Below are 26,733 nucleotides of genomic sequence, written 5' to 3'. Positions count from 1 at the left end.
GAAGGAGAGACCACCTTGGAGGAGTGAAGCTCTTTAGATTCAGGATCACACCACCTTTTGGCACCATTTTGAGGTATAAAGTTATGAACTTGGTGAAGTTTCATTTAGATATTGTGTTGGAATGATTTTTGGTCCCTTTTGTCCCAAATGTGGAGATTCATGAACATAGCATGTTCTTGACCCATTAAGCTGTCCTTTCAGACCTTTAGAAGGGGCTCAATTCATAAAAATGGGTTCAAAATGGTTGGTTTTGCTTCATGTATCATTTAGTAGGTCTTAATGGATTACGAAGTTGAGTTAATCACTTAATGGCCATCCAAAGTCATAAAGTTGGAAACTTTATGAATCTTGAGGGTATTTTAGCCATGGATCTGAAAGATGGACGGGAGAGCTTAAACGATTAAGCTCTTAATGAAGGATTTGGGCATCTGGGAGTATGTCCTGCATACTTGGAGTATGCATCGCATACGAGGTCAACAACCCCGGTGGTGGTCAACGTTCAAGTACGTCCAACGTACATTTGGAGTACGCCCCACGTACTCACTCTGTGGTGACTCGGCTGGGTTGACTCAGTTGATTTGACCAGTTTGACTTTGACTTTGACCAAGTTTGGCTTAGGGATATTTTGGGATTTTGATTGAGATTGGTTATTTAGTTGGATAGGTGACGGTTAGAGGTGAGATTCGGAGTCGAGACCTTATCAGCTTTTGTCCAGACTGTGAGGTGATTTTTTCTCACTGTACTTACGGGTCAAAGGCACCAAGGCCGACCCATTGGATTAGATATCTTGTCATGTGATAGTATGTTATCGTGATGTAGTGATATGTTAGATCGGTATCCTGGTATATAGGATGATGCTATGCTTAGTGATTTGTAGACCTGCCTGATTGTCTGTTGACTGGTTTTATGTATGTTTATCTGTGATGTATATGTCGACATGTTATGTGTGGTTGGGTTGAGGCGGACTAGTGTAGACTGAAGGCCAAGAGACCCAGGGCGACCCGGATAGACTAAAGGTCTGAGAGGCGTACCAGTTAGGCCGAAGGCCCAGAGAACGGTCCAGGTAGGATGAAGGCCCGGTGAGGCGGTCCAGTCATGCTGAAGGTTCTGTGAGCGGTCCAGATAGTTTGTAGGCCGGTGCGGCGTTCCATTCAGGCTGAAAGCTCTGTATGCATGTTGTTGTTTGTTATTATGTTTATGTGGTGGTACTTTGGGGGAAACTCACTAAGCGTTGGTTTATAATTTTGGGTTATGGTTTCAGGTACTTCGGATGACCGCGGGAAGGTGAAGGCGTGACCGTACACATCCTCTTATTTATGACTTATGATTTTGGGAGACTCTGATGTTTGGAAAATATTTTGAAAATTATGATTTGTAAACAATTTATGAATTTGGATTGATTTTAAAAGTTTAAATTTCTTGTGATTTTTATGGATGTTACATTTTTTCTGTGCGACATGGTTACAATCAAGGCTACCAATCATTCCTAGAAATCTATGTCTCTCTTCATGTGCCAAATACAATCTCTCGATATAACATGCAGATGATTTTCACAAATATTCTTCGTGATAAACCTCATACACACATGCACAAAAATAATCTACACACTCAATTGCAGTCATCTCGGATACTTACAAGTACTAGTCTGATGCATCAAAGGCTATATTGTATCATAAATATCTAAGCTCAGCCATACATTTTTGTAAACTAGTAAAGCCCATTCTATCTCTAGCATCGAGATTTTGCTTAAAAAAATCATAACGTGCCTCTAAAGCATTACTAATGCGTAAAAATAATATCTTAGACGAAAACGGCGTTCGAATGCCGCATCATTATAAAGACAATTATCGGCAAAATAATAACGTAACAATAATTCATGTGCGGCTTGACAATCTTGATTGACAACCGCTATTATACGCAAAACATTTGTATGTTCTTCATTGTCTATGTGTTGCACAACACTGAAGAACGTTGAGATAAATATTCCATCGTCATCCAAATCAAAATTTGTAAAAAAAAATCCATAAATATGATTTTTTTGAATGTAGATGAATTATTTGAAAATATGGTGTTTAGATGTTGTGTTATATAAGTAAAGTTTTTTTTTATTATTATTATTATTATTATTATTATTATTATTTAACATTTTGACCGTTGGAAATGGTATTCGAATACCATTGGTCATCCTCTTCCGTCCTCCCCACTACAATCGACGACAACAACGCCCCACCACAAAGCAGTGGGATAGTGTGCACGGTCGTGGTTCCTGGACATGTCGACCACAAGCATCTTCATTGTGACCATATCAGATGGTCTAATATTACAACCGAAGATTATGACATTTAATATATAACCAATAAATTAAATAAAGTAAAAATATATAAACTTAACACTTGAAGGACCAAAATTGTCATATGAAAGTTTAATATCATTTTGTTGTAAAAAAATAACATATTTTTTACACCAAAATATGAAAAAAATTGAAAAAATGGTCCCTGTGGTTTGCCGATTTCTGTGGGTAAGGTCCAAAAAAAAGTTTGCTAGCAAAAAACGTCATTATTTGATGTTTGAGCTGTGGATTTGGTCCCTGCCTCTAACTGCCGTTAGAGGCATTCCGTTTTCTTCCCCACGTGCCATGCATGCGAGGGTATTTTTGTCCTTTCATTTATGGGGGGAATGCTCATCTATTACCGCGCATTTAACGATGCCCAAAAACATCAGACACTCCAGCTTCTTCCTCATTCAATTTCCATTGACGTTCGAACCCTAAGTCAACGATTTCCACCCCGAATCTTTTCTTTAGCTGAACTGCAGCCCAGTAGATAGAAGGAAAAAATGGTGCATTCACTGTGGACTATACGTCCTTCGACGATGGGGTTTGATGCACTGGATTTGTATGGTGAGTGTTATTATAGCTTTTTAAACTTAAATTTTTTGAAACTTCACACAATATGCTAACTACATTTTGTATTTTTTGTTGTTTGGGATAGTCGATCATCCCCATTTGTTCACGATTGAACTTCGCCATGGTGGGAAGTTCACACCCTTTCCAAATGTAAGATATGTTAAGGGGAAACTTACGTATATTGATTTAGTTGATATAGATGAGTTTTCAGTGCATGAACTCGACGCTATGATGCTAGAACTAGGATACGTGGTTCCCCCAGTAATATATTATCACTTCAGGATTCCCAATGAAGACTTGATTTTTGGCCTTAGAGCTCTAGGTAATGATCAAGATGTGTGTAACCTAGCTAAATATACTGGAGCTAACAAGGTGATCCAGGTGTATACTGAGCATGGCACAACCAACTTGGTTACATACTTCATGTCACCAAATAAGAGAAATGGTGTTGTCATTGAAGAACTAAATGAAGAAGATGAAGTGGCAATTGAACCAAAACAAAGAAAACAAAAATTAGTTCATGATCCCCAACATGAAAGTTGTAGTTCATCATTACCACTTGTGGTTTATGGAGGTGAATCAAAATCACTTTTGCCAGAAATGAGGAGAACAAGAAATTGGAAGCCAAGAGAGGGTACTAGGTCATGTTCTAAGAGGTTATACATGGAAACTGAAACAGGGGATAATCAAGACAAGGAAGCACCATCAAGTGAAATCAGGGATAATCAAGACAAGGAAGCACCATCAAGTGAAATCAGGGATAATCAAGACAAGGAAGCACCATCAAGTGTGATAAGAGATAATCAAGACAAGGAAGTACAACAAGAACATGAGCTTGATGCAGCAACTGTGCATGTACCAATGGGTTTATCTGAAATGTTGAATGTAGACTTTGATCCATTTGAAGGGTTGCATGATAGTGAAAACAACAACAGAACAGACCCTACAACAATCCACCTTGGTAGTGAATATCAAGACTTTGATCAAGATAATGGGGGTTTATTTGATGGTCAATCAGACGAGTTCAATTCAGAAAAGGGTGAAGATGATTACAGTGATGATGATAATGATTCTGATAGTGATGTTATAGTAGACATAGACAATGAAGTTGATGACATTGATGTTGACATGAGTGACTTTAGAATGAACATTGATGAAGGTGTGGAGTATTCAGGGTTTGGGTTTAACAATGATGTAGAAGACGAACAAGAAACAGATGAAGAAGAAGACCTTGAAGTAATTGATTGTGATGGATGGGAGTCATTAGGAGAAGACTCTGATACTGAAAAGAACAGGAGGGTTCTATTAAAACGATTGGGTAAGGAGAAAGTATGTTCACATGGTGAGGTGCATAAATCTAGTTTTTATGTGGGACAGATGTGGAAGTCAAAGAAAGATCTTAAGAATAAAGTGGATGAGCATGCACTTGAAACAAGGAGGAATCTTGCTTTTAAAAAGAATGATGCAACAAGACTAAGGGCATATTGCAAAGGAGTTGTGCCTGGTACCAATGTCAGTGGGCCACATGTGGATGGTGGGACAAGTGGGTCCCATGTGTTAGGTGGGGCAGATAAAGTAAATAAAGGCAAGGGCAAAGCAGTAAATTCAAAAGCTACCACTTGTACTTGGCACTTATATGCATCTAGGTCTTCGAAAGATGGGAACTGGTATGTGAAAACGTACAGTCTGAAGCACACTTGCCTTCAACAAGGAAAATTCGAGCTTGCACATCCACTTTTCTTGCAAAACATATTACTAGACAAGTTCAATCAAACCCCACAGTTCCAATTCGAGCCTTACAAGAAGACTTTCAGCAAACATACTCAGTGGGGATTTCAAAGCATAAGATGTTTAGGGCTAAGGCAAGGGATACAAAGAATGTTGTTGGGGACTACTCAAAGCAGTATGACTTGCTTAGAGATTATGCACTCGAATTACAGTCCACCAATCCAAACACCACAGTGAAGATAGATGTTGTAAGTGAGCCTAACCCGAACTTGGCCACTAGGCAGTTTAAGAGAATTTACATATGTTTAGGCCCACTGAAGTTGGGGTTTAAAGCTGGTATGTGGGACCTTCTTGGTCTAGATGGTGCCTTTATGAAAGGCCATTGTCATGGGCAATATTTGACAGCTGTATGCTTAGACTCCAACAATGGTATCTATCCACTTGCATATGCCATAGTAGAATCTGAAAATACTGCAAGTTGGAAATGGTTCTTGGAACGTCTAGGGGATGATTTGGAGATGGGGCCTAATTCTAACTTCATATTTATCAGTGATAGGCAAAAGGTAATTCTTTATTTATGCATAATGCCTTTACAATATTATAATTAACATGTATTGATTCAATCTTATATTTACTTTTAGGGTGTGATACCTGCTATAGCACAATTATTTCCAAATGCAGAGCATAGGTATTGTTTAAGACACGTCCATGAAAACATGAGGTAACAGTGGAGAGCTAGGGAGTTCAAGGAGTTTATTTAGAGGTGTGCAACAACAACCACAGTTCAAGAGTTTCAATCTACAATGAGGGAGTTAGCTGAGTATGACAGGGCTGCACATGATTGGTTGAATCAAATACCACCAATGCATTGGGCAAGAATCCATTTTACAAGTAAAATAAAATTGATCTTATTACTTGATATGCAACTATTTTTTATTGGCCAATGATTTTAATTGTGGATTATGCAGGTAGGGCCATCTCAGATGTGCTTCTAAATAACATGTGTGAAGTTCTGAATGGTAAGTTGGAGAAAGGAAGGGACAAGCCAATCATTACATGCTTGGAATTTATAAGGGAATATCTAATGAAGAGGATCTGCAATGTGGTTAAAGAGCAAAGGAAATGCCAAGGTCCTCTCACACCTACTGCAACCAAATTGTTAAAGAAGAATGAGCAACAAGCAGCTGAGTATATTGCAAGGTGGAATGGTGGTGGAAAGTATCAGGTAGCTGGACCATGGAATGATCAACATGTTGTGGACATTAGCCAGATGACATGCACGTGTAGGAAGTGAGAGTTGACAGGAATCCCTTGCAGGCATGCCATAGCCACTTGGAGTGAGATGACAGACAATGGGGAAATGGTAGGGGAGCTGTACACTTGAGTACACAAAGTTTATTTACTGGATATTTGGAAGGTTGTGTATGACTTTAAATTTGAACCTATAAAAGGTAGGGCAATGTGGCCTAAAAGTGATTGTCCCACTAGAATTATCCCACCTCCATACCACAAAATGTCTGGCAGGCCAAAGAAGAAAAGAAGACAGTCCATAGAGGAGAGAATGAGCCAAAAGGAAAAGTCCAGTCAAATTGAAAGTGTGATAGCAAGTCAAAGTCAAACTCAAGGATCCAAAGAAGTTGTAACAACGTAAATTTTCAAAACAATTTTTCATTTTTAAAACATAATTTCATTCATAAGATATTATAAGAATCCATTGTATCACATGTCATCATAATAAAACAAATCCCAAGATCTCTAATACATAAATCCCATCAGTGTGTACAGATCATGCTGGCGCCTTCCCGCGATCCTCACTGGTAGCTGAAACACATCACACAAACACTGTAAGCATAAATGCTTAGTGAGTTCCCCAAAATACCACATACGCACATACTGTGACATCCCCATTTTCACGGCCAGAAAAGACCGATTTTGTTTATACTTTATAAAAATCAGAGTACCTCTTTTAATAAAAATGTTGCGGAATTTGTTCCCAGTAAAACATGATAAATACGTTATCAAAGCATTTCCGAAGAAAATTATTTTTATTCATTTTAAAACATTTGGGATGTCATCGTCAATACAGAAACATAAGCATAAACAGAACTTACATTCATTATCACTAGTGATTTATATCTCCTTAATCTCTTAATGTAATGTGACTTCATATCAACACCTGTGATATAAATAAACTGAGTGGGTCAGGTTGGGAAACCTGGTGAGTACATAGGGTTTTCAACCCACAATAAATAAGTTTATTAACTTTATCAAACCAAACAAACCCGATTACCCGTTCCCGTTATCCTCACTTTACGTCCCTAAAACATCTAACACAAGGGACCTAGTCTAAGGACTTTCATCGGGGTGACAACACATGCTTCGGGGGTTCCTCAGCAATTCATGTCAAATAAGGCAACCATGTGGGGGATGGAGTACTGCTGGTGAGCACACAGTTCAAATAAACACCTACAGGTTGCGAGCCTGCTAGCGTTCCACTGGACTGTCTAGAATAGTCTGTGGTCGTCATCTATACTCCGCTAGATGGCTGGATCATCAATAACATCTATATCGAGGCCTCTCCTTATTTTATTTTGTCACACAGCAACTATTCATCTACCCATGTTTTACCCAACACATTTTGTAGATATAAAATACATATACAGTTTAAATCATTTAAAACATGTATAAAATCGTTCATCCAGCATAGAAAGCAAGTATTCAAATAATATGCACACATAGCACGTAATTTATATAAAATACTTCATATCTATGTGTAAGATGAAAGTAACTATGCACTCACTTGAAAAGGTGGTGATTCCGAACTCAGACAGCGCTTCGCTTCTTAAAAATAATTTCCTTCGACGAAACCTAGTATTATTACCAGTAGAGTTTAGTCTATTATTCGCCGAGACTAATTAATAGTCTAGCTATTATTACTATTATATAAGCGTTAAACAATACTTATATGACCCATAATAATAGCCAAGTACTTATTATAAGTTCCTAATAACGTTACTATAATTAAATAAAAGCTATATTAAAAATAGCGTAGACGTAGCTCACTTACAGCGGGTTTTATAGAAAACCGGGCTTTGCTTGGAGCAGCGTTCCCGAGCCGAAAAGCTCTTATTCTCGGAGCCGTCGAGCACTCCGGGGCTTCCTCCTCGTGCTAGGGAGGTTCCCTAGGCTTTTCGGGGGGTTTCGGGGCTAGAGAGAGGTTCTAGAGAGAGAGTAAAGAGAAGAAAGAATGGGAAATGTGTGAAGAAAAATGAGGGTGGGAGAGGTTCTATTTATAGAGTGAAAAATGGCTGAACTTGGTGCCACATGTCACCATCTAGTGGCAAGACTTGGGGAGAAAGCAATGGCCAAGATTGTGCCACATCACCCATTTTTGCACAGCACACTTCCGACTTCTAAAATCCGTAACTTTCACATACGAACTCCGTTTTTGATGTTCTTTATATCCACGCGTAGGTAAAAATAAGATCTACAACTTTCATTTTGACTCCGTCGGCTAATTCTCGACCGATCTTAAATTTAACAGTACGAGGAGATTATACTGTGAAATGTCCGCGTAAAATTCATAACTTCTACATACGGACTCTGTTTTCGTCTGTCTTTTTACCGTTGAGTTCCTATTAATGAGATCTTCAATTCTCAATTAGGTCGCGTAGGCCAAAAACCGCTCGATCTAAAATTCGAGTTTCGGGCTGTGCACTGCTAAGCCAAATCTTAGAAAATTCATAACTTCCTCATACGAAGTCAGATTTGCGCGTTCTTTTTTTTGTATGTTCTCGGTTTAACATATACTACAACTTTTGTTTAGATTTCTTAGGCTAAAAAGTTCTCCATCGTAAATTCACTATTTACGTCTCCCGAGGTCGTGCCGGTTTTGCCGTAAAACTTCGACGGACCATAACTTCTTCGTTATAACTCGGATTTCAACGTTCTTTATATGTACGGAACCCTTGAGACGTATTCTACAACTTGGTTAAGATTATTTATTCTAAATAATCTTTTGTCAAAATGTCATTTTTGACCCCTATTATCTCTAAATTGACTAGCCCGGATCTACGGGCGTTACACATACGCCACTCAAGGCTATAGTTGTACAAGACCTTCCGGTCCATGTGTCTCAGGGGACTTCCGTCCCACAATCCTGGTAGACCTTCCGGTCCTACCCATAATGACCTTTCGGTCCATATCATAATGACCTTCCGGTCCATACATACTACTCATAACATAACATAGCATATACATATTAAATAACAACATACATCACATACTCCTCATAGCACATAAGACCTTCCGGTCACACATATTACCACTCTAGGTAAAGTATAGTGAGAAGACTCACCTCGTACGATGTCGGATAATCTCTCTTGCTTGATAACCCGACCTAGCCTTCTCCTATTAACATAATAACATTTCTAATCAATACCTTCTCATGTCCTTACTTCTAAAGGATGGGTAGAAGACCATTCTACCCCTCCCTGATCTCTCATGAACCAGCTTGACCAAAACCCTAAGTTCAATTGAAGTCAACTCCAGTCAACAGTCAAACTTTGACCCGACTCGTCGAGTGCACTCGGGTGACTCGGCGAGTCCAAGCGTGTCCTCCGAATCCTTCTAAGTCTTTACTCGACGCGTCGAGTGAACCTTCCACTCGACGGGTTACCTCTGGTCATGAATCGCGGGGCAACCCCGACTCGACTCGTCGAGTTCCCTATGGACTCGGCGAGTTCCTTCCATAGACATACTCAAATGACCTTCTGAGGTCAGATATGCTTCTCTAACTAATAGATCTGACCTTTAAACACTCGAAAGTCACGTAAAGGTCTGACCTTTATACTCATGCAACACTCATAAGGCTCTTTTTGGTGAAATAGCTCCTAAAATGGCAACCTAGATTCAAAACTCCATTGGAAATGCATAAAGCTGGATGCTTGGGACTCCCTGGACCCAAAAGGGTCCAGATCTCTAACACAACTCGAAAGGGGGGGGGGGGGTTTGAGGTATCGAAGACCCCAAAAGGAATGATTCAAGCCCTAACCCCAAATAATGAAATCCATACAATAGAGAGAAAGAGGAGTCCGATTTGGTACCTCAAGATGAACTTCTTGATTGGCTAACTCAGAATAGCAACCTCCTTTGACCCTTCTTGCTGGATCTCCTCTCCTTTCTTGCAAAATCACACCAAAAGCTCAAATGGCCTTCTCTCTCTCTCGCTCTACACACTCAAGCTCGATGGGGGTTCTCTCTCTGGAATGGTAGCCGCAAATGAAGGCCATAAGTGCCTTTAAATAGGGCACATGCCCGAGGATTTAGGGTTTCCACCCACAACGCCTACTCGGCGAGTCTACTCTTGGACTCGTCGAGTAGTTCATTAAACTCACGTGGCCACCCCGCTTCTACTCGACGAGTTATAGCACCAACTCGTCGAGTAGGTCAATGATTCACAAAAATAAATAATTAAAAATAATATACCTGGAAATCCGGGTGTTACAGAAGTGGAGAAGCTTAGTAGGAAATTTGGGAGTGTCACTTGTGGTAAATGCAAACAAAAAGGACACAACAAAAGCACATGTAAAGGTCAAGGTGCAGGTCAACAAGAGGGTGGAGGGGCTAATGAGGGTCATGGTCAAGAGTAGTTTGTATGGTCAAGTGTAATGTTAAGTTGTTAAATCATCTTTTGGTCTAATTTGTTTAAGAAACTGGCATATGTTGGTTGTTTTAACAGTTATTAGTATGTTAAGTTATTTTGCAATTCTAAAACTCATGTGGTTGCTTCTTTTTTGTTACACTTGGATATTGTAATGACAATTGCTTTTGGTTATGTGCAATGGTATTGTAATTTGCATTGACTTACTTGGATTATATCTTATGATTCAATAACACTTAGTAAGTTCCAAAATGGTATTGTACTTTTCTTAATACCATTTCCTGTATTGTATTACCATTATAGTCTCCACAATAACAACAATTAAATAAGATAATATTCCATACATTATAATTCGAGGTACAAGGTTCATGAAATGACCATTATAGTATACAAAGGCCTATTCATCAAAACAATAAGATCCCAAAAAAACCTTAGCACCATAGGTAGAACTTAACCCTAATCCCTAATTCCACATCCAGAAAACAAGAAAAAAAATCCAACTGCACCACAAGTAGAACTTCAATTTACAAACTTCATCTTCTAATTCTTTCACTGTCATCTTCAGGTAAAACCTCAAATTCTGAATTTCATCTTCTAACTCTTTCACTGAAAGCTTCAAATTGTTCATGCTCTTCAGTAGACCAGGAATGATAGCCTTAGCACGATCACACATTGGAGGATCAAACCATCCAAAGAATCGACATTTTGAGTCCTTTCAAAGATGAAGCACACAAAATTAGGGCAACAATAAGGTGTTTGATTGCAAAAATTAGAACGCTACTTTACCGGTAGAGGGCATGCGTAGAACCGTCGGCCTGGATTGAGTGGAGTCCACGATGTTCGCAACACAGAATTGTTGCCACAGAAGCATATGATCGTTACCATTTTTGCAGAGAGAGCCATTGGGGAAGATGGGTTTAAGTCGAGGTTAAATAGAGAAATTAGATTGCAATTTTGGTCCCATAAATGTGAGGACAAAAATACCCTCGCGTGCATGGCACGTGGAGAAGAAAACGGAATGCCTCTAACGGCAGTTAGAGGCAGGGACCAAATTCACAGCTCAAACATCAAATAAGGACGTTTTTTGCTAGCAAACTTTTTTTTGGACTTTACCCACAGAAATCGGCAAACCATAGGGACCATTTTTGCAATTTTGATTTATGTAGTATAAAAAAATGGTGTAAATGACTGGATTTTGTGGTAGTTTAGGCTCACAATATCAACAGCCAGATGAAACTACAAGTCGACTCAAATATAAAATTGAAAAGGAAAAAACAAAAAGAAAAAATGTAAAAGAAAAGTAAGATATACATAGAGACATAAAGATTCGATAAAAAGTTGTATAAAATTGAAATTGGACGGTTTGAAACATCTCCTAGACAGGAACATCCCATGTTTATTTTGACGTCAGACGCTATAAAACCAAACGAGTATTTAAAGACGATTGAAATGGACTTGTTGATATAAAAATGCAACCAGGACCACCCACATTCTATCTTCTTAAGCTGGTACCAAAAAAAACAAAGAAAAATGTTACTCAACCAACATTCCTATCTTAAATCTTCCTAATTTCTGTGATCACCGCAGATTGTATTATACATATTATGAACACAACATAATAAGTTTAACAACTATATATACCAATCAAGTCCATCACAACAAGCTAGATTAAAAGGATGTAACAAAACCCATCACACAACTACACAATATCCGTATAAACTCTGCACTTTGATTTATATAAAAGTTAACTTTAAAGTACAATTCAAAACAACATTCTTCTGACAAACAATTACAAAGATACACTCAGATATAGATGTTGAATATGTAAAGAGTTTAGGAAAGGATAAACAACACAAGTAATTATAATAGTTAAGACTCTCTGCCAAGAGTTTAATCCACTTTGACAAAGATACACTCACCATCTCCATAATCTCCACTCACTGATGGTTGATTCACTAAAACATCATATATTTAAAGGTAGATTCGAAACTTTGTTTATATGTATTGCATAATTGAGTTATCAAACTCTTATTGTAAGAGGATAATATAGATTTAACTCACGTTAAACTCAAACACTTCAAAAACATAAGATCGTAAAAGAAATAGTATGAGTGTCTTGATGGTCTGTCTAATTCAAGATTACTGGATGAAATGGTTATACTCAGACATTTTTTGCCTCTTGTGAAATGGTTAATACCCAGTGACACTTTCTATCTAATTTCGAATTGTTTGAACAATTTTTAAAAGCTCGGCTATATAATAACAACTAAAGAGATAAGATCGGGTTAAAATCTTAAAATCCTAGTCGGATTTCCCATAATAGATCTTACTTTTTTGCTTGTAAGATCTTATGACCAGGATGGTTTCTTACTTTTTTGTTTTCTCTAAATTTATAGCCTCCCCCCCTCCTTTTTTTTTCCAAAGCGAAATGTTCGGGAAATGCAACATATTGTCAGTTAACCACATCAATGGGCCATACATAAATAAATAAAAAAGAGTAGGGACCAAAATGATGATCTTTCTTGTCACCTTTTCTTTTTTCTTGCTCTTTTAATTTAGCAATAAAAATCTCCAAATTAATCACTATAAGAATAATAATAATGAAAATAAACCACCATTGTTGTTGGTGGTTATAATGTATAAAACTAAAATAATAAAAAACATGGTGACCGGAGGTGGTGATACTGCAACCGAGCCACCACCAAATATCATCCCAAAGTAGTCACCATCATCACCACCGCCACCGCTTCTCCCCGTGTTCCCACTTGCACTATCCCCAGTGATGGTGCCATCAGTGAATGACTCGCTTCCATCATCATCCCTATACAAACAAAAGGAAAACACAAACTTTAATAACTTGTACATCATGCAAAGAAAGCAGTACACATTAATGTGAAGGGTCTAAAAAAGTAGGCATTTATAAATTGAATGCTTTTAATCAACTTTTAATGGTTAGTGGTAACTTCATAAAGGGGTTACAAAAGTCGCTTCAAAAGTGAATCTAGAGGTTATTGTGGAAATCAGTGATATGATTTTGCAATGATGATTGACTAAAATTTACATATTACTATAATTACATACCTTCTATAGTCAAAGGTAAAAAATTAAAAATTACCACAAACATTGCTATATCAAATAAATAAAGTTTTATTTTTCGATTATTTTTTCTACAAATTTTATTTTCGGTCACAAATTGATACAAAATCAAAACTTTATTCGTCAAAATCAATCTTATCAGTATTTTGTAATGATTTTCATTAAACAAACATAGCAAAAGTTGGAAAACAAATTTTGGAATAAGAATATGTGTGCATCCATAAATAACAAAAATAAAGATATTGTATTAATTTAGAAGGAATGATTTTGCATTGCAGCTAATCCCCATGTTGTGGGGCCATTGCATGTACTCAGAAGTCAGAATTTCCAGCTTGCTTAAATATTTCCGTTCAGGTCCTGACAGAAATGATTTTGACATTTCTCACCCAGGAAAACAAAATCCTGTTACATTATATGGTAAAGTCAAGCTCTCTTTTTTTGCTTAATTTATTCAGAGAATCTTTTGCCCCTTTTACGGATTCACCACACATGAAAATGACAGGATTGTCCTTATGTTACTTTTCTACTAAACCAGTTACTTAGGTGAGCTCCATTCACAAATGAAAATGACAGTTCTGCCCTTTTCCTAATTCTTTAATTGTGTGACCTAAGAGGACATTTTCGTCAGGATCTACTAAACCAAGTCCCTAGTGATTGACTTAATGAAACCCTTTTTCCTAGACAGTATTATTATAAGTGTGAGCTACTAAATCATGTCCCCTTTTGCATAATTTGATATGGAAAAAGACAGGATTGCCCTTTCCCTAATTGTTATCTAATAATCTTTTTGCTATAAGAATGGATGCAAGTGGGACTTTTGGGCCTTAAAATAAATAAATGGTATTTGCTCCTTTTCCCAAGATAAAAAAGACACTTCATGCCCTTTTTTTAAGGTGCTTCCAAGACGGCAGTGGGGACTCGTTGGCCGCTAAAACATAGTGTTTGGTGCCTAAAAAACCATTGGTTCACACATATAATATTAGTTTACTTTACTCTTCTTTGTAAATAAAATCCACTTAAATGACTTCTTGTACATCATGAAATACGAGTTGTCCTCTGAGATGAATAAGAAATTTTGTGAAGACAACTCAAGACCGTTGGCGTATTTGGTTACTTTATTATATTCCCCGCACGATCACGTGCACCCATGTAAAGTTATGTGGGGTTACATCATGTGTCTGTAGTTTTACTTTTTCCTGCTTCCATTTTACTATTGCCAGCTCATTTCATTCATACAAAAGATACCCCATACGAATTTGCCACCAAATTAATCATCATACTATTGGAAAGAAAGTCTATGCATACATTTGTTTTTGCAACTCAGCCGTGTAGAAGCGAAAAGTGGAGTGGAAATAGCATATATTGAAATATTCTTCTAACCACTACCATGCAAGTTGGGTGGTAAGGGCCAAGGCAAATTTGGATAGTGAAATTACTAAAAAAACCCTTTATTGGTAATGCTAGTTGTAAAGGAAAGAGTATGTAGGGGCCAATGTAACATACCTGGGTCCACCAAAGACTCCCGCGTTCATCGTGAGCTGGGTTACGAGGGCGGCCGACTTTGGTTCATAGCTGGCCGCCTTCGCATAGATGGCACTCATGCCATCACCTGAGGGCACGAAGAACGCACCGTTCACCATTATATCACCATCCGTCCGCCAGTTCCACCCCGCCCAATTTCCCTCATCCGTGTCCACTCGCTTCGTTACCTTTTAAAAAGCAATATACCCAAAGATTAGAATTTTAAAATTACAAGGTTTAATCAATAACATGCATTTAAAAGTGAAAAAGATTGTACATCCAAACCTAGAGATTGAAGATTATGCCAAAAATGGAAAAGATAAAGCAAACCAAAAAAGCATAGATGTTTCACCAAACAAAACCTAAGTACTTCATCATTATTTGATATATTACATCGGTCTCACTCTCAATCCAACATACACACACCAGTATAACATGTTGTGTCCTAAAAACACACAAACAAATCGACCAAAATAATAAATCTTAATCAAATTTAAGCAAAATATGTATTTTGAATAAGTTACCTCTTTGGAGTCTGCATTCGGTGGTGCAATATAGCGGTTTCCCTGACTATTGATTGTCGGGTCAGCACTGCCACCAATGGCGTACATCTTCCATTCTGTGAAATCGTTGTTTACAACATGGAAATATCCATGTCTACACCTTGGCATTCTTTGAATCAAACCTCTCCCAAAATGATTAAATGCAAATGTGACCTGTATAAAACACACACAAACACCAACAACACATTGTAAGGGAAAGATTTAGTAATAATTTACAGATGATTAATGCACCAAAAAGATTTTACCTGCATCCCTTTGTCAGGCATGTACGCATCGTCATGACCCATGAGCATAACTTCATTATGATGAGTGAAATAGCTGTTTGAAATGGTAATGGCGGTGGACCCCAAAACAGCGTCAATCAAGCCATCCGTACAGTGGGAGAGAGAACAATGATCTATCCATAGGTTTCTTGATCCAGCGATGGATATTCCATCACCGTCGGATTTGCCTCTATACCCAACATGCGTTGGACTTGACCGTATGTTAGTATTCCCCGATGGTTTACAGTCGTAGACGCGTATGTTGTGGATGATGACGTTGCTGACGTACTGGAGCGTAATACAGCCACCGCCGGTGATTGCGACGTTGGCACCGCGGCCGTCGATGGTTTTGTAGCTGTTGACGATGAGCTCGTGTTTGAGTTTGATGACCATGTTGGATGAGAAGACGATCCAGAGGGGTTCGGTTTGTAAGACGCCGTAACGGAGGGTGCCCGGAGTTGGGCTGACGACGTCGTGATCGGAAGAGTCGGTGACGACGTAGATCTGGCCGCCTTTACCGCCTAATGCGGATTTTCCGAACCCAATAGCGCAGTCAGCGAGACGTTGGCGGTTTTTCGCCCAGTTTGGGTCGCAACGCCAACAATCGTCGATTGGGTTTCCGGTGAGACATCCACCGCCGGTGTCCAGCATTTCTCTTCTGTAAATCGACACATTCAGTCTCCTGTAAGTCAAAAAAAAAAGGAAATCAGTCAAAATAATCCAAAATAAAGCAAATTTACACGGAACACCAGTTATAGTACGCGGAAAAACACTACTTTTTTCCCAAACTTTTTCCGGTGATTTCCAGCAGAATTTCTGGAAAACCCAGAAGGTAGAATGTGGTAATGAGTACAACCCAGATCAGAACTTCTCTAAATCGTATAAAAAACAGTCATATTTCTTGAAATTTCTGTTAAAGAAGTGAATCCCAACTGGTAGAACACAGTAATGAGCAAATCCACATTCCTAAATTCCCCATTTAATCCCCAAAAAAACAGATTCATGTGTAGAAGGAAAAGGAAGCAAGATGTGGGAGCATGCAATATGCACTAAGATCATACCCATCCTTGTTTTCTTGAATTTTTTATTAAAAAGAATGATACCCAGCTCGTAACACACAGTAATGAGCAGAACCCAGATGACATTTCTCCTACTTTCCCCATTTATCTCCATAAAAATATCAAGACTTCTATTTGAAGAAGAGAGATAGCCAAAAGATCTTACCTTTGTACTTCTTGAACAACAGCTTCAGGATTAGGGTGTTGATGAGGGAGTGTGAGGTTAAAAGTAGCTCTAATGGCAGAGAAGAGAGATGTTAGGAGGCAAAAGAATAGAATGTAGGTGTTAGAAGAGTGAGCAGGAGCCATATTTTGTGTCGATTTTGAAGGATAAATGCAATAAATGGAATGGGGTTTAATGGGTTTGTCAAGAGAGCTGAAACAAAACACTTGCATTCAACATGAAGGGCAGAGGGAGGAAGGAGGAAGTCGATAGAAATGCGACCGGTGGTTTATAGATATAAATATAATAATAATGTCATTGGCAAATCGGTGAGTAAAATATTAGCAATTGGCAAAGAGAATGTGATGTTAAAACAAAAAATGGGTGAGAAATATATTAATGGTTTAAGGTAGTTTTTCTGCTTTTCATTGTTTTTTTGCATAATGAATACACGAAGGTGAAAGGAAAAAAGAAAGAGATATTTAGTAAAATTATCATAAAGTGAGGCTTATATTTAAGATAAGAATTATTCCTTAAAATCACCGATATATGGTGCCATATTTATATGGGTGTGATAATTTTGTATAATTTTTTTTAAGATTAATCTAAAATTTTAAGAAAATAACCAAAAATAACTTTTGAAATGGCAAGTGGGCTCATGAGTTATGGTTTCATCTAATAAGCTGCATTTTGGACCCTTACATGCGATTTCATGTATGATATTTAAAAAATCGATTTTTTAGGTAAATATGATTGTAGAAATTGCAAATGGCTTATGAAGAAGGGATAATGACTTGAGAGGGTAACATACTATTGCATTTTGTCACATTTGGCCACTAAACTTTTTTTCGTGCTTTAATAGCCATTTAACTTGTTCATTCGTGTAAATTTCCCCCCTACGACTGCTTTTTGCCGGTTTCAATGGACTGGTCGATCCTACGTGTCGGTTTGATCCTACGTGGCATGTAGGGCTAATGTTATTAAAAGAGGGGTGTATGTGGTTCCTTGATTGTGCCCTAATACCCCGATGGCTTCCTCCTACAGCTTCTCATCATCCCTCAATCGATCAAGCAAGAAATCAATTGCGAACGATCCAAAAACTTGTGATTGTGGGTTCCCTGCACGTATTCTAACATCAAAAACACCAAAGAATCCAGGGAGGCATTTCATGGTGTGCAATGAGGTAAACTATTTCACTTGAATCTTCTCCCTTTTCTGATTCTTTTTTCCTAATTTGAAATCTCATTATGAGTTATTTGTGTTGAAGGGTAAATGCAAATATTGGAAATGGTTGGATGTAGAACCTGTAGAAATGCCTCTAATGGAAGTGGTGGAGGGAATGAAAGCTGAATTAGTAGCATTGAAGACCGAAGTAGAGAAGGTGAAGGAAGACATGGAACAAATGAAGAAGGAAAAGTACTCTGATGCCATTGCAATGAAGGAAAAAATATATAAGTTTACCATAGGATTTCTTTTTTTGATCATCGTGTATATGATGAAATGATGTGAATGATGTATTGAAAGATGTTGTTTGAATGGAATGAATGTATTATCTTAACTTCTTGTTGGAATGAAATGAAGTAATTTTGACTGGAATGGAATCACAAAGTAGTAATTTTGACTGGAATGAAGGCATATATGTACAATTAATAGCATTACACATCAAGACTTCTTTCTAACTCCAGTCAAAAGCTTAGCTAATTCCAGTCAACAGCTTAGCTAATATGACCATAATCTTTCATAATGCTCAATTAGACTTCCTTCAATTAATAACATTACACATCAAGATGTCTAAATAACTTGTAACAGACTAGAAAGTAGGAATTGACGAAACTACCCTTGGTAGTTAAAACTGATTAACTGTCATATTATCTAAGCTAACAATATAGGATTCCATTCTTTGACTGTAATGGAATCAATGAGACAACAATGCATAGAAATAATAAGAAACTAATTGAATATGGTGGTTGAATTCATTGAAATACTCCATCAATATTCTAAATTAAATAAAGGGTGAGTAGTTGTCTGCATACACAAAAGATAGGACAAAAGATTCCTTCTAGGGACCACAAAAGAAGGGCCACCATGTGCCCACAAACCCAAAAGAAAAGCATAAATAAAACATAGTATTGTCTTTACATCACAACTTGATAACAAAAGATGTGCCCACCCACTACCTACACACCAATTTAAGTAAGGACTACAGGGTTCTCTGCACTGCTCCCAACCCCAGGTATGTTCCTCCTTAATGCCATTTTGACAATCCTTTCAGAATATTTCCTCCGTCTAGTTCTACCAATTGGGGCCCTTCTTGGGACAGGCCTTGCAGCTGGTGGTGGTGGTGGTGGTGGAGGTGGTTGGGCTGCTACTGGTGGTGGTGGAGGTGGTTGGGCTGCTGCTGGTGGTTGACTTGGTCCTGCTCCACTACCCCTGGATGAACTTGGTGCTGCAAAAAAATTAAAGTCTCAATTACTTATCAAAATGATGTATTATGTTCAGATGATTGGGACATTTACCTGATGTATTTGTTTGCTGCTTAGATGAACACTTTTTCTTGTTATGACATGGTTCCTTGCAAATACTACACTTTATCAGGGATCCCCTTCTGGTCACAGAATGTCTAACTGGTCCACTCAACTCCCTTTCCACTGCATCCCTCTTCCTTTTCACTGATGGCCTACCAGGTAATCTTCTTCTTTTGGGAGGCAAAGGCTTTCGATAAGGAACTTCTGGCCACATATCACTACCATTGAGAGGGTTAATGCTATAATTATAGCATTTTAGATAAGCCTCTTTACTGTATGATTGGGACACATATGTTTATGCATCTTGATTCAGGGAAGAGATTGCAGCTACTCCATGTAAGCATGGTATCCCTGTAAGTTGCCATATTCTGCATGCACAAGTCTTTGCAATTAGATCCACTCCATATGCTGCATCATTGAACCTAACTTCATACTTTTGATAACCACAAGGAGTAACCCCCCACAACCTGTATAAGGCAATAATGACTACAAATTAATAACTAATAACACAAACTAATACTTGGACAGATGAATTGTAAAACTACATGTTACCTCTGTTTAACCTACAAATCTTGTATAAGCTTCCTAATACTTGGACAGATATTCAAATCCCATTCAATTCCTTCTACTCTTTGACTGTATATCCTCTCCATCACAAATATCCTAATCTCCTCTAGCATAGTGATGATTGGTTTCCTTCTAGCATGCCTAATAGCAGAATTGAAACTCTCACTCACCCCATTCTCAACTGCATCACAATCTCTGCCCTCTTTAAAAAATTCCTTAGACCAGGTAGTAGGATCTCTGTCTATAAGGTAGTCATATGCTTGAGTATCTAAAGATTTGATCTTTTCTATTACATGTTTGAACTTCTGTTGAGTACTAGCTCTGACAGCCCTCCAAAAAAGCTTCCTGAAATGTTGACTGGTAAACCTTTTAGCAAAATTAGCCACAATGTGCCTGGCACATTGTCTGTGTTCAGCTTCTGGACACCTTTCCTTTACTGCTTCTAGCAACCCCTGCAAATAACAACAACAAAATTAGTGAAACATGCATAAAAACAGATGTATAAATATGAACCAATGCTCACCTTGTGTCCATCAGAAAGAAGGGTAATGCCTGCACCAAGACCACCATCAATATCATCCATGAGGAGATCTATGAACCACTTCCATGTGGCCTTGTTCTCAACTCCAACTACAGCTCATGCTATAGGGTAGATGTGGTTGTTTGCATCCCTCCCTACAGCTGCCAAAACTTCTCCCCTAACAATACCCTTTAGAAAGAAACCATCAAGGCCAATCACAGGCCTGCACCCCTCCTTCCAACCATCACTTATAGCTTTAAAACAGACATAGTACTTAGAAAACAAAGTTGTGGAATCTGGCATGATGTCTACATCCATCCTCACATTAGACCCAGGGTTTGTCCTCAGAATTTCATGACCATATGACCATAATCTCCCATAATGTTCAATTAGACTTCCTTCAATTTCTTGTAATGCAAATTTCTTTGCATTTATGCATTGCCCCTCACTCACATTTATATTGAATGTTGTTGAAACTTTAGCTTTCATCTTCCTAACACTCATTTTTGGCTTCTCTATAATTTCACTCATAAACTGTTTTCCTAACCACTTATAAGTTACTATGGACCCAAACTTAAACACCCTGCTACAATTATGTTCACTAACTAAAGATTTTATCTGAAAAGTCCTCTATTTACTCATCCAAGAGGCCCAAAGTCTAAATGGACAATTAGGTGACTTGTTTTTTTTGCAACACTTAACTAACAACCTTTGGGATTCATTTTTTTCAAACCAGAGATCATATCCATTAGCAACTGCATAGTTGCTCAACATGTTTTTAAGCTCATCAGGGTTAGAAAATCGCATACCTAACAGTGGTTTCATCTGATTCCATGGTTGTCTATCATCATGTACAGGGTATTGAGGTTCAACATATTCAACATCTTCATCTAATGTGTGTAGACAAAGTTTGTTTAAGAACCTGTCACCCTTGGTTTTGTTGGCTGGGAATGGATATTCAACATCATCTTCTTCATGGTCAACAGAATAAGTCTCCGACAATACTGAGTCTTCATCCTCTTCACAGCTGTAGGCTTGATCTTCATTTTCCTCTTCCTCAATCCATTCGAAGATTGGTTCATTATAGTGGTCCACATACACATTCATTCTCCTCTCATTTGCATAAGCCAAATCCAAAAATTCTTTGTAATCACCGTCATTCACCAGTGTATGAATTCCCTGACTTAAAGACTCTTGTGGAAGGCAGAAGTAAATGTCTTTGCTTCTAGTTCTGGTGAGCTTTTGAAGGAATTCCATGAACTCCTCGTACTCAAATGCACTGATGTCAACATCTCCTACTGATTGTCTATCGGGATCAAAGTATACTAATGGGTTGGGTGCAAACGTTCCATTATAGTGGAAATTCACTACAATGAAGTTTCGATCAATAGGACATTGTGATGAAGCCATTACAGAGACCGATTGAAGATTGAAGGAGAAAAAATCGGGGGTTAATGAGACGTGCCCTAATCGAATTTAAGGACCAAACGAGACTTCACTCTTAACTTTAATGAGGATGGGAGGCAAAATCGGGGCCTACATGCCACCTCATTGGCCACCTAGGAAAAAAAAGCCACATCAGACCCATGCAATCGTAGAAACCGGCTATAATCAGTCATAGGGGGAAATTTTACACGAATCAACAAGTTAAATGGCTATTAGAGCACGAAAAAAAGTTTAATGACCAAATGTGACAAAAATCAATAGTATGTTACCCTCTCAAGTCATTATCCCTATGAAGAAATCGTAGATGGCCCGTGTATTTGCAATTTCAGCAGGTAAAAATACAAAATTTCTACTTTTTCTAATATTATTCACGAAATTGCATGTGAGAGCTCAAAATCGCAACCCATGAGGCTCCACAAGTGATTTCATTAGGTCTTTGTTCCCCATAAATGTTGGAAAATATTAGAAAATTAAGTTAGATTAGTCTTTTGTATCTTTTATCACAAAATAAAATGATCATGTATTGGTGTAATATATCCATATGCCTATTTCTAATATTTTATCACAAAATAATCATCTAAATGGCTAAAAAACATGCAGATTTGCAGTATTATCATTTTTGACACTAAATACATTTAAATACAAAAAGATCTAGCTTAAAGTAGCCATGGATTAGTGAAAATACTCAAAATCGTGAATATTTGCATGTACGTTTAGTTTGATAAAAAAAACAACTCCAATAAACTTTTACAATTTAAATGATTCTTCACGAATATATATTTATGATAACTTGAAGGTATATTTATGATAACTTCAATGTCCCCAGCTAATAAAGCTCGATAATGATTCATGAGACAACTTTTTCTTCACGAGTATTAATGTTTTGCTCGTTCCCGACGTAACGTTCAATGATGCATACAACAATTTTAATTTTTTTTCGCAAAACGCTCACGAGATCATCTATTTCCACAAATTTACTATATAGATACTTGTCCAGTTATTGTAATGTAGTTGTTATCTCCTTTGAATTATTGATCAACCATTATAATATCGATTTGATTGTGTTTTCAAACATCAGCGCATGAGTATGTCATTTTTAAGTCGTTATTGGATTGTAAGTGATCTGTCTACCCTTATCATCATTAGTACTGTAACGTCTGGTTCCTGGTACGCATTTTAACCTTATTATTTATAAATTTTGGAAGGGCTACTCGATAAGTTGGTGGCCCTAACTCGTCGAGTAGAAGGCAGAAAAGGCGTGGGTTTTAAGTGAGCTACTTGACGAGTCGAAGTCCTGACTCGACGAGTAGGCCAGGTTGGATGAAACCCTAATCTTTGGGGGTTTGCACCCTATTTAATCATCATATATGGCCTCCATCCCAGCCTCCATCACCTCCAAACCCTAATCTTGAAACCCTAATCAACCTTGAGTGATCTTGAGCTATTTCTTGCCATTTTTGTGATTAAAGCTAGAAGAAGGAAGCAAAAGGCTTGGAGTTGCAGAAGGAAGGTCAAAGATCCAGAGCTAAGGACTCATTTTTGTCTTCATAGAGGTATAAAGCTTATACCTTGGCTGTTATTCACTTAGATCTCCTTCTTAGCTTGTATGTTGTCATTTTTGGGTCATTTCCAAGGTCATTCCGAGTTTTGGACCTTTGGGGATGTAAGGACTTCAGATTTGGGCACTCTTGAGCTTTGGAAGCTCAAAGTTGCCACCTTTATTCACCCATGGCTCCCTTCTATGACTTAGACCTTCATTTTTGCTTGGATTGGGTGTTTTAGCTTCATAACACCATGCATGCACGTAAAGTTAGCAACTTTATGTGTAATGATAGCCTAAGGAGTCCAGATCTATGACTTAGAAGCACTGGAATGGATTACAATTGACTGAATGGATATGTCACATGGAGGACTCGACGAGTTGTTCTTGGACTCGGCTAGTCGGGTCGTGAACCCCAACTCCTTTTCTGGTTGTGAGTGAAACCATTGAGTTTTGGGAGATGACTTAGTGAGTTGGACAAGATTAGGACTCGGAAGCTGAAGAACTCGACAAGTCCAAGGAGGGACTCGACGAGTTGAAGTCGATATGTCCCGATATTATGACAGGAAGAACTCGACGAGTCTGGGAAGGGACTCGACGAGTTTACTTAGTTGCCCACGGGTCTGGATTGTTCATGAACTCGTCGAGTTGGGAGATGAATCGACGAGTTAGGGTTGACTGGGAGTTGCCCTTGACTTTGACTTTGACCAGGATGTTGACTTTGACCAGGGGTAAAATGGTCATTTTACCCTGAGAAGGATTATGAAACATCCCAAAAATACAACCCAAAAATTTCGTTTTTCAAAACATTATTAAAACCATCAACCATCCAAAATCATAAGTAAAATCATAATCATGTATCATAAACGTCATAGTATCTGTCTCAAATCAAAATCTCATATTCAAATATCAGAGTCTAACTCCCAGGCTGAAGACTGTAGTGTGTGTCATGCGATCATCCCGAGCCCTTCTCAGTGCTAGTGGAAATACCTGAAACCAAAACTGAAAACAGTAAGCACGAAGCTTAGTGAGTCTCCCCAATCTACCACATACCATCTATACATAGCATGCAACTAGGAGATATGGGCCTCGCCCACACTCGTGGAGATACGGGCCTCGCCCACACTCGTGGAGATACGGGCCTCGCCCACACTCCGCTAACTGGGAGATACGGGCCCCGCCTACACTCCGCTATCTAGGAGATACGGGCCTCGCCCACACTCCGCTGTCTAGGAGATACGGGCCTCGCCCACACTCCACTTTCTAGGAGATACGGGCCTCGCCCACACTCCACTATCTCTGAAGTACGGGCCTCGCCCATGCTCAGCTACTTCGAGATACGGGCCTCGCCCACACCCGTCTATGATGAGGTACGGGCCTCGCCCACCCTCAACTACTAAACCCAAGATACAAGTATCACACAGACAACATGTAAAGCTAATCTACTGCTCATAGATCCTAATCAACTACTACTATGAGATACAACCCTCGCCCACACTCTGCTAGGATAGGATACGGGCCCCGCCCACACTCAGCTACTGTCATATCATACTACGGGCCGGCCTTGGTGTCGTAGACCCGTTCCTACTGAAGGAAAACTCGCCTCGTATAACTAGTTGCTGATATCCCGAGTGAGAAATCCCTGTTTGCTGCTCCGGCGACTCCCCGGCTAAAATCACATAACATTCTGAATCAACTGATGATTCCTCATGGAGTAAATGACCAATTTACCCCTGGTCAAAGTCAAAGTCCTGGTCAGAGTCTACTTCCAGGTTGACTCTACTCGTCGAGTCCTACTATGGACTCGTCGAGTTCCCTAACTCACAATTCTCTAACTCGCGACTCGACTCACCGAGTCGGGGCGTAGACTCGTCGAGTCCCTCTACTTCCAGATCCTTGTCCTAACTCACTGAGTCCTCTTCCACTCACTGATTCAACTCACAACTCTCAAATCGGAGAAATCGGGAGTTTGCGCTCCGACTCGCCGAGTCCAATGAACGACTCGTCGAGTCCTATGCATGTCTTCACTATACAGTTGATTCTAATCGATTCCAGTGCATCCAATTCATAGATCTGAGCTTCTATGGCCGATATAACACGTAAAGTTGCCAACTTTACGTACATGCATAGAGGTATGAAGCTAAAACACCAAAATAAGCTAGAAATGGGAACCTAGGGTTTGGAACAAGGCCTAGCTTTGCATAAAGGTAGCTACTTTGAGCTCCTGGAGCTCAATGATGTCCAGATCTATAGTTCCCTACCCTAAGGGAGCTCCAATCTCGAGTTTGGACCTTGAAATCTCGCAAAAGTGGCAAAACAAGCATAAATGAAGATCTACTAGGAAAATGAACAATGTAGAGGCTTTATTACCAAATGAAGTAGCAAATGGAAACTAGCTTCTGGATCTCCTTCTTCTCCTTTGCACCTTCTCTCTTTCCTTCTCTTCTATACTTTCAAGAATACACCAAATCACTTAAAATCAAGAAGGAAACACTCAAACTCACCAATGGAGGGCTAGGGTTTTGAGGGGGAACGCTCTAGAGGTGCTGGAGGCTGGGATGGGGGCTATAAGGATGTTTAAATATGGTACAAACCCTAAGGATTAGGGTTTCATCCAGACTGGCCTACTCGTCGAGTCAAGACGCGGACTCGCCGAGTAGGTCACTTAAACCCGCGTCCAATCCTAACATCTACTCGACGAGTTAGGGCTACTACTCGTCGAGTAGCTCTTTATAAAAAGACATTTAATGAATTAATACGTACCAGGAACGGGGCGTTATAATTCTCCCCCACTTATCTTAGACTTCGTCCTCGAGGTCTGCTGTCTTTGGAAACAACTCTGGGTAGTGCTCCCTCATCTCCTCCTCGGGCTCCCACGTCCACTCTGAACCATTACGGTGCTGCCACTGCACCTTCACCAACTCTACTCTCTTGTTTCTCAGCTCTTTCACCTTGCGATCTAGAATCGCCACTTGTCTCTCAATATAGTTCAGGCTGTCGTCAACCTGAATATCCACCAGGGGTACCACTGCTGAATCATCCACTAAGCACTTCCGCAACTGAGAAACATGGAGTGTACTGTGGATCTGGCTGAGCTCTGCTGGAAGGTCTAACCGATAAGCAACCCGACCCACCCAGACCAAAACCCTAAACGGACCAATGAATCTGGGGCCCAG

The 26,733-nt window shown here is 39.0% G+C and overlaps 2 protein-coding genes across 2 annotated transcripts; both read right to left on the bottom strand.

Moving 5' to 3' along the window:
• Window positions 1–12,779: 12,779 nt before the first annotated feature.
• LOC145161105 (putative pectate lyase 5) lies at window positions 12,780–17,291 on the bottom strand. Its single transcript, XM_079080543.1, has 5 exons — window positions 16,963–17,291; window positions 15,721–16,420; window positions 15,437–15,628; window positions 14,895–15,100; window positions 12,780–13,116 (listed from the first exon to the last, which is right to left on the bottom strand). The coding sequence occupies exons 1-5, from the start codon at window positions 17,190–17,192 to the stop codon at window positions 12,879–12,881; spliced, it is 1,566 nt and encodes a 521-aa protein (XP_078936669.1). The 5' UTR covers window positions 17,193–17,291; the 3' UTR covers window positions 12,780–12,878.
• A 2,488-nt stretch (window positions 17,292–19,779) lies between these two features.
• On the bottom strand, window positions 19,780–20,634 carry LOC145158521 (uncharacterized). Its single transcript, XM_079077409.1, has 3 exons — window positions 20,575–20,634; window positions 20,052–20,503; window positions 19,780–19,951 (listed from the first exon to the last, which is right to left on the bottom strand). The coding sequence occupies exons 1-3, from the start codon at window positions 20,632–20,634 to the stop codon at window positions 19,780–19,782; spliced, it is 684 nt and encodes a 227-aa protein (XP_078933535.1).
• Between the last annotated feature and the right edge of the window lie 6,099 nt (window positions 20,635–26,733).

The sequence above is a fragment of the Lactuca virosa genome, chromosome 2 (genome assembly GCF_052849685.1).
Source record: "Lactuca virosa cultivar CGN04683 chromosome 2, Lactuca_virosa_CGN04683_v6, whole genome shotgun sequence".
Taxonomy (NCBI): Eukaryota; Viridiplantae; Streptophyta; class Magnoliopsida; order Asterales; family Asteraceae; genus Lactuca; species Lactuca virosa.
The sequence above is the reverse complement of the archived record's forward strand: the minus strand, read 5'-3'. Positions and strand labels throughout refer to the sequence as shown.